This window comes from Populus euphratica, unplaced genomic scaffold, assembly GCF_000495115.2.
Source record: "Populus euphratica unplaced genomic scaffold, PopEup_1.0 scaffold44.1, whole genome shotgun sequence".
In the NCBI taxonomy this organism is placed as follows: Eukaryota; Viridiplantae; Streptophyta; class Magnoliopsida; order Malpighiales; family Salicaceae; genus Populus; species Populus euphratica.
This window is the reverse complement of record NW_011499865.1, coordinates 1,592,761-1,602,015: the sequence shown is the minus strand read 5'-3', so window position 1 is coordinate 1,602,015 and position 9,255 is coordinate 1,592,761. Positions and strand designations below refer to the sequence as shown.

The window sequence follows — 9,255 nt, the reverse complement described above, 5'->3', positions numbered from 1 at the left end:
CCTTCACACCAACAAAACCTAGACCTTGGTACCTAGACAACCAACTATGAATATTATCAGTAGTAAATTGGTCTTGAAAATCAAAACATAATCAGATGACTCTATTAAAAGTTATAAAGTTGGCTAGTGGCTCGTGGATTTACACAACAACTAAGACTAGATTATGATAAAACATTTAATCTAGTTGTCAAACCAAGCACAATTAAGCTCATTCTTACCATTGAGATGTCTCAAGGCTGGTCTGTCAAACAATTAGATATTAGTAATGCCTTTCTTCATTGTGATCTACAAGAGCAAGTATATTTGGCTCAACCTCTAAGCTTTGAGGATCTCTCTCATCCTGATTATGTTTGTCATCTCTATAAAGCTCTATACGGGTTGAAGCAAGCTTCTCGAGCGTGGTATCTAAAATTCAGTACCTTTATTCAGCAAATGGGATCCACACGCTGCTCCTATGATCAATCCTTATTCTTTCACACTCAAGGATCGGACATTCTTCTTTTACACATTTATGTTAATGACATTCTTTTAACGGGCAACTCCTTTTCATAGTATACTAAGTTTAGTATACATCTCTCTATTGTTTTTATATGAAAAACCTTTATGACATTCATAATTTTTTAGGACTTGAAATTTCTCGTGATGAGTCCACAATCAGTGTCACTCAAACAAGGTATTTACTTTCTCTTTTTTAAAAGTTTGGCCTTGATGGCGTCAAATCTGTAAGCACTCCACTAACATCGAGCTCTTCCATGTCTGCTACTGATGGTGTTCCTTTAGCCGATCCTTCTCTTTATCATTGTTTGGTCGGTTCTTTATAATATCTCACCCTAACTGAACCCGACATTTTCTATGTTGTGCATCGTCAATTCATGCAAGCATCCCATGATACTTACCTCATTATTGTTAAGAGGATTTTTCAGTAGGGTAAACTCAATGTTGGTCTTCACTACATTTGAAATCTTGTTCATGAACTTCGTGGTTTTTGTGATGCCGATTGGGCTAGTTGCAAGGATGACAGGCATTCCACTACTGATTTTGCTATCCTTTTAGGCAATAATTTGATATCTTGAGGAGTAGAGCAATAAGCTACTATGTTTCGATCAACAACTGAGATGGATAATCATGCCTTAGCCGCAACTACAGTTGAGTTACTGTGGTTTGTACACTTACTTAAAAATACTAGCCACTGTGTTTTACTCCTACGTTGTTTTATGATAATATTAGTATCATTCATATGGACAAAAATCCAATATTCCATTATTATACAAAACACATTTAAATCGATGTTCATTTTGTTCGTGAATGGGTTATAATTGATGCCCTTTCTTTGACATATATTCTAGGACCAGATCAAATTATGGATATTTTTACCAAATCCCTTTGTGTTATAATATTTGTTTTAAATCGTGAAATGCTCTGCCTCGATCCAACCCCGCCTTGAGCTCGAGGGGAGATGAAAAATATAGAAATAAATGCAAAGATTCTATGAGGATGTAAATGCAGAAATCCTATATAAATTTTCTGCTACGATCACTCTCTTAAGAGATCCTATGATGAGATGTCTCTGCTAGAATTTTTTTTCTTTTATTTACTTCATGATTTTCATAATATTTGTAATTTATTATGTTTAGAAATACAAGTTCAGCTTTTCCTACATAACCATTGCATTTCTTTTTCCAGGCGCATTAAATAATCGCTAGAATGAGTTATAAGAAAAGCAACACATCAAAAGAAACTTTTCCTTCTTTCTTTTCTTATATTGAGAGAGAGAGGGAGAGAAAGAGATTTGCCATATATGTGTATATATGTCGTCATTGAATTATAAATTATAAAATGAACAAACGAGACTTCTTTTGATAATTAATGCGGTAATTATTAGGGCACTAGGATTCTATGATGAGTGTGATTTGTACAGAAAGTGACCCTCAACAGAGGAATCTTGAGTTCTGAAAGGGTCTTTCTGATCTTTGTCACGTAAAGATTTATAGAGGAAGCAGCTTTGTTGATGGAGAAAAAATGGGAATTAGAAAATGACATTTCATTTAACAAGTAATTTTATTTCAAAGGGAAAGTAAATTATTCCTTCCACTGCAGTGATGACTGATGAGTATTAACTATTAACTCCTTCCCTTACAGCATCTCAAGTCACGGGTTTGCCTTGTGATGTGCAAAGAGATGGATGAATGGATGTTCCTCCCAGCATGCATGCATGCATATGCCACAACCTAGTAGATTCTTAGCTGTATCTGCTCTCGTGCAACATGCATGGGTTACTGTAAACATCGGATAGGGACAGATTTGTCTTTGCATGGGAAGACAGTGATTCTAAACCATCATTTGGGTGTGCCCTAATCAAAGAAAAGTTCGTGAGCTGAATTAGATGCACACACATATATCTTCCCCGATGATCAGTGCAATAAATAAATTAATAAAGGATGTGTTGCATCTTCCCCACCAGTACTAGCTAGCCGTACTGCATGCAGCCAATGAAACAATCAATAGCTAATTAACTAAGAGCTCGTCGGATCTTTATAATTATAGTAATATCTAGAAAATTCAATGCTGTAATTTACTGAAATGGTCTTATGCTTCTTGAAATTAGAAACTGCAATGAGAGAGAAAGAGAGGGCATCGAGTGGCTTTATTTTAGTGGCATGGCCATATGTTTCTGTTTCATAAAGTTAGAAAATTATGATGAGAGAGAGACAGGAGCTTCTTTAAACATATTGGAATATTGAGTGTAAAAATCGTACTAGCAGAGGTCTAGCTGCAGTACATGTCATTTGCTCCCTCTGTGTAATTCATAGCTGGTAATGGCTTTTACGGTGGATAGATGTGAAGAGATGGTGTTTACCGTGGAGTCTCAAAAGGCAGTTCCTGCACCATTCTTAACAAAAACATATCAGCTGGTTGATGATCCTCTTACTGACCACATTGTGTCCTGGGGTGATGATGAAACCAGCTTTGTTGTATGGAGACCTCCTGAGTTTTCAAGGGATCTTCTTCCCAACTATTTCAAGCACAACAACTTCTCAAGCTTCGTCAGGCAGCTCAATACCTATGTGAGCATCTCTCTCTCTCTCTCTCTCTCTGGTAATTCATAACGCTCTCTAGATTCTACTAGTTTATAAGCAGCGAGGTAAAAAGCTGTGCTGACTAATATGGGTTGCTTTTCCATGGAGCTGTTACTCTCATTTTAGATAACTTGACTTCAGTTAGACCTAGACTTTTGCTCTCAAAATTAATCTCTTACAGATGGGTCTTGTTCGTTGCTATGTCTCACTTCTTTTTAAGATCTTAAGCACCATTTATGTTCTAGATATTACCGATACAAAATATTGGAGGAGATATCAATCTCAGCTAATTAACCATAAACATTCAGCCTAAGATAAAGTATACCAGCACTTTAATTAGTACATGGCAATCCGTATTAAATTACTAATTAAGCTTCATAAATAAACGTTCCACAAAACTGATTCGATGTTCATACTAGACAGTTTTTCTCTCTTGTCATTCTCTTATTCTTGTTAATACTTTGCAGGGATTCAAGAAGGTAGTAGCTGACAGATGGGAGTTTGCAAATGAGAACTTCAGAAGAGGAGCAAAGCACTTGTTGTCTGAGATCCACAGGAGAAAAACATCCCAACACCATCACCAGCACTACCCTGAGCAACCACCCCGATTTTTCCAACCAGAAGATGGTTTTAGTTGGATCGATCCTCCATTTCAATCTCCAAAACCAAGTACTGACATCCTAACTGCACTCTCAGAAGATAATCAGCGACTGAGAAGGAAAAACTGCATGCTTTTATCAGAACTCTCCCACATGAAGAACCTCTATAATGACATTATCTACTTCATCCAAAACCATGTAAAACCAATGCCCTATGAGCAAAAGGCTTATAATGCAGCACCTAAGCTAATAGAACTGGGCTCTTCATGTCAGGATCAAACCACTTGTTCTAGCATTCAAAGAGCTAAGAATGGTACTGTTTTGGGTCAGCATTCATTGACATTGAGTACTGAGGAATCAACTAGTCCTGTGAAGCTCTTTGGAGTCCCTCTCAGTGGCAATAAAAGGCTGCGTCCAGAAGTGATCGATTAGCGGCAACAATATCGTAGGGTCTCCATTAATTAGCCTGTACCGCAGGTTGTAGTCGTTCTCAGTAAGAGTTATCAGAAGAGAAGCTCGTATACAAGTAGCTGAAAGTTCAGTTGGAGTTAAGCTACTTGTAGCTACTTCAAAATCAGCAGCAAAAAAGAAAAAAAATCTTTCCATTTCCTTTTTTTGGCAAATCTGCAGCAAAATATTGGCTTCTCATTTATAGATATTCCTATAAATTAAGTAGTTAGAGTTTCTATATATATTAACCTCATTTTCCTTTTCTTTGTCTTACCTAAAATGTTTTCTTTGTCTTACTTAAAATGTTTTATAGAGAAATATTTTATGATGTGTAGCAAGTAATGATATAAAAAGTATGATGACACTAGTAGAATGATAATACAATGTTTTGATGATAAAATTGTGGTAACAGTAGTGGTTGTAGGGCCAGCGAGAGGTGGTGATGGTAGGGGTGGGGCGATAGCAACAATGATGATGATAGGTGATGATGGTTGCATAAAAACAAAGTTGGTGGTAGTTGTTGAAATTGTTGGGTAATATTATTAGTAAATTATTATTTGTAAAATATTTTTTAAAAATTTGATAAATTGAAAATTAATATTTTTTTAATGAATAAAATAAATTTAAAGATTAATTATAAAATATTTAAGGTGAGACAATTTTCCAATACAGTATCTTGTAAAAAATAAACACAAAATAAAATAAAAAATATTTTAGGCAAAACAATCGCATCCTTAAAACCCTAATTCTTTCCTTAATCAAATATATATGGGGTAGAAGATATTCTGAAGAAATGCATATGGTGCATACTGAATAATGGACTATTAAGAACATAAAAAAAAAAAACTCCATATATAATTAATGTTTTAAACTATGAATATAAGTGGTAATATAGTATATACATAGACCATTGCTGCCTGAACTCATCTTCTTGGTCAATGCTCTTTTTTCACGCAAAGTAAATTCACAAAGGCATCTGTAAAAATTGCCTTTTACTGCTTGTTCTGTTCATTAACTGTCTTCCACCCAAACAATGTTTGTCTGTCTTTATCTCTCTGGGGAAAAAGAAATGGCCATCTCCATAAAGAAACATGAAGCGTCAGTTTCACTGTTTACTCAAAGCTTTTATTTGGAATGCTGTACCGTGCAGAACGTCTTAAAGTAAGTGAAACAAGAAAGAAATGCAGTGGAAAGAAACTAGCTGGTGATTAGTAGCATATGGTCTTCTGGCCAGAGGCCACTCAATAATTCCTCTTTTAAAAGGAGAGAAAACGAATGGAAATGGAGAGTTCAGAGAATGTAAGTGGAGGGTGGGAATTGGGCAATCATATCATGCTTTAAGTTTGACATTCATGATCATGTCTAAAGACTTTCAGTTTTTATCTGGAAAGAAGGAAAGAAACCCTAGAAATGGGTGAAAATAGTAACCCATCTAGCCCTTAGCATAGGCAGAGGGGGGAAAGAGAAGAATTTTCTGTTAAAGATTGCTTTGGGATCGTTCTATAATGCGTTTCACTGTCATGCCTCGATTTTGTTTCCCTTCTTCTTGTGCAAGCTTTTCTTTTCTTTCTTTCCTTTTTACGTTAATGCTGTGTTCTTTTCCTCCTTGCCTCCTTTTTTCCCCGCTTTGGGTAAATGGTTATGACTATAAGATAAGTAATTCGGCGACCGGAGGGAGGAGATCCGAACATATATATACATACATACAAGTTCATTCTCCGTCGAGAAGGACTTAGACTATATTCGAATTGTGGGGAACAATTGAGATGCTAATGTTACCACTCACAGGCAGATTATGGGGTAGATTCAAATTAGTGGTCCCGGAAGTTCTGCAACTTAATCATATTAACCCCTCTATTCCTATTTTGGCTGTACAAGGCCTTATACTCCTAGTTATGCTCCAGCGTCCGTGCATGCATGGTCTTTCCATCCATATCCACCATTGATGTTTCAAGAAGCCTCCTAACTGTGTTATCTTCACCGCATTGACAGAATTAGATATTGTTTATTTCTTAAAAAAAAATGTTATTTTAATGCATTTCTAAATGAAAAATATTTTGAAAATCAATCACAAATATATTCCTAAACACCCTTTTATTTATGTTTCATGTAGATGGTTTGTAGACAAAATTTAATCTTTTTTTCCATTGGATGTTTATTAAAATAAAAATATATTGATTCACTAAAGGAAGATTTTACAATGCATAAGAAATAACTAGTGGCATTCATGCAGTTTATCTTCAATTAAAGCTTACTAGATTCGAAAAACTCCATCAAATTATTTTGAGCTCCTTATCTACGTAAATTACAGAATTCCATTCACTTCCAGACTTAATCTCTACATTAATATCAGAAACAATAAATTATAGGGATATATATAAACCAGAACCCATCATCGTTATTGAAAAATAAATCAAATGAAAAGGGAAATAGATGTAATAGTGGCTAATGTTGCATGGATTTTTTGCATCTGTTTTTGAGATTATAGACTGACAAAGAAGCAGGTAGAGGAGTTGTTACAAGGTCTAACACATGTTAACGAGAAGACCTCATCACTGGGATCGATCCATAATTGAAATTATAAGGTCTTGACTCTTGAGTAATTAAGATTAAAGGAGCTAATGTAATTACTTTTTGAAACTAGAGGGGCTACAAAGAGGAATTTACTCTTAAATTTTTACTCTTATTTCTCGAAATTCCTTTGAAGAGGATGTAATCTACCTTGTTTGGAACGTTATTCTGGGTTTAAAGTTTTGTGGTTTCTCGTCTCTATCCTCCACGGATTTGGTCTCAATTCTCTGCAGGCCTGCCAATTTTCTCTTCTGATTTTAGCTTGAACTTTTCCTTGCGCAGAGTTTTACATATTCGAATAACTAAGGCCCAGTCAACATTATCTTTTCGGTCACTTGAGAGGCTCAAAGGCCCAGAAAACAAACCTGACTTTCACGGTTGCAGACTGGAATAAGCCCCTCAAAGATCCCTGTCATAGCCTGCGGAGGTTGAGGATAAAACTAGACAGCGGGGCTGCATCTTTTTCTTCTTTTTTTTTCAACCCGAAAAAATTTTTACAAGATGACCGTGTTTTAAAATAAATAAAAGAAATTTTATATTCAAATTAATTTGATAATATGATTAAAAACATAGACAACAATAGTAAAAAATAAATTAAACAAATATTATCCTTAGTAAAGTTGGATTAACACAAGGAAACTTGAGATCTAATACACGAGTGAGGATAACTTTATAAAAAAATAATATGAATAAAAATTAATTGTAAAAAAAAGGCTTCAAAAAAAAATTATAAGTCAAGCTTATCAAATTTTTCAAACTCATGATCCAAAAAGATAACAAAATCTCAATTCATAAAATAATGAAAGATGAAATCAAGAAAGAAAGTTTCAATAAAAAAAATATTAAAAATAAAATAAGTAGTAATTAAAAGGATAAAGATCAAATCAGACATAAAAAAATAAATTAAAATATTGAGGGATGGGGTTAAAAAAATAATTCAATTAAGAGAATGATATAAAATATTGAGGGATGCAATTGACAAGATAATTTACTTAAAAAATAATTAAAAGAATAGAAATCAAATCTAAAATGTAAAAAAAACAAAGGATTAAATTATAAAAAAACTTCAATTCCATGGATGGTCTAAAATAAAACAAATAGCAATAAAAAAAACTGAGATCAAATATAAAAGAAAAATAAATTGGAGGGCCACTTTAAAAATATACACAAGTTAGCTTTGGAACTAAGAAGAAGAGAAAAAAGAAAAAAAATAATCACTAACACAAGGGCAGATATGTTTTTGCCATACAAGCCATCCAGAAATAGAGGTGACATCATAAGGATTAAAATATTGTCGTGGACATCGAAGTTTATCACTAGACACAATTATATGATCATCCAAAGATAATAAAAAAACTCACATTTATTCGTGTCAGCCTCACGTTAAATAATATTTAATTTATTTAAACATATCAAATTTGCTAATATTCAAACTCAATAATTACAACAACAAAAAATGAATAGACAAAAACAACTCTTAACACAAAACAAAGATAATTATGATTCAAGGGCATTATGGTAATCCCACCATGCAAGTAAAATGAAAGATCAATAGTGCCCCGCCCATAAATGTTTTAATTTTTACCTCCAAGCGCATATCAATATTTTCACCATGTAAATAACAACAAAAATACTATTATATTCCCGTTTCCACTATTAATTATTAATTGTGTTAGAGTATCTCCAATCCAAAAAATTAAATTAAAAAATTAAATTAATAAAATAATTTTTTGTATAGTATAAATATAACTTTTTTAATTATATGTATTTTAATAATAAAAAGCTATTTAGAAAAGCCATTTATATTTTAATATATTTCATGTTAAATTAATTTTAATATAATTATATAACTAATTTATATATTTTATATATAATTATGATGTTATTAATTATATAATTAATATGAGTAATTTATAAAAGCAAACCAGCTATAATTCTAGAGCATTAATTATATGTATTGAAAATGAAAAAAATGAATAATAAATTTTAAATATGTCACTTTATATTTTTATCAATATCAATTACTATTATTACTTTCTTTTAATTTTGTCAAAGATAACAACATAAATAAAAAATTATTTTTCTTAACCTATAATAAAAACATAAAATAACAAATTTTTTACCTTACTTTTAAAGAAAAAAAATACTATTAACCAACGACTATTTTTATAGTCGTTGGTAATGTTAATTTTATTTTGACTATTTTTACATAAACCAAACATGTAGAAATAGCTCTTTTCAGATTAAATAACCATTTTAATTTTTTTTTGCTGCTGTGTTGGAATGATAAATTAAAGAAATAAAAGCTAAAAAATTATATTTTTAACTTTGCCTTCTTTTTGCCTCTCCGGTTGGAGATCCTCTTATATTTATAGAGATAAAAATATTATTTTATTATTTTAATCTAAGATTATAATAAATCTACGTGTTATAACAATCATTAGAAGAAAAAATAAAGAACGTGGGATTTCAAAAGATTGAACCAGTGCTTGTTCAGAATTTTTTCCAAGTTCATGTTTTGTAGTCAAGTATTTAAAGAAGTGATTTTAAAACATATA

At 32.4% G+C, this 9,255-nt stretch overlaps 1 protein-coding gene across 1 annotated transcript; it reads left to right on the top strand.

The window, feature by feature from the left end:
• The first annotated feature begins 2,640 nt into the window (after positions 1-2,640).
• On the top strand, positions 2,641-4,389 carry LOC105125998 (heat stress transcription factor B-4-like). Its single transcript, XM_011026690.1, has 2 exons — positions 2,641-3,065; positions 3,545-4,389. Exons 1-2 carry the CDS (start codon positions 2,817-2,819, stop codon positions 4,106-4,108), a joined length of 813 nt encoding a protein of 270 aa, XP_011024992.1. The 5' UTR covers positions 2,641-2,816; the 3' UTR covers positions 4,109-4,389.
• The last annotated feature ends 4,866 nt before the right edge of the window (positions 4,390-9,255 follow it).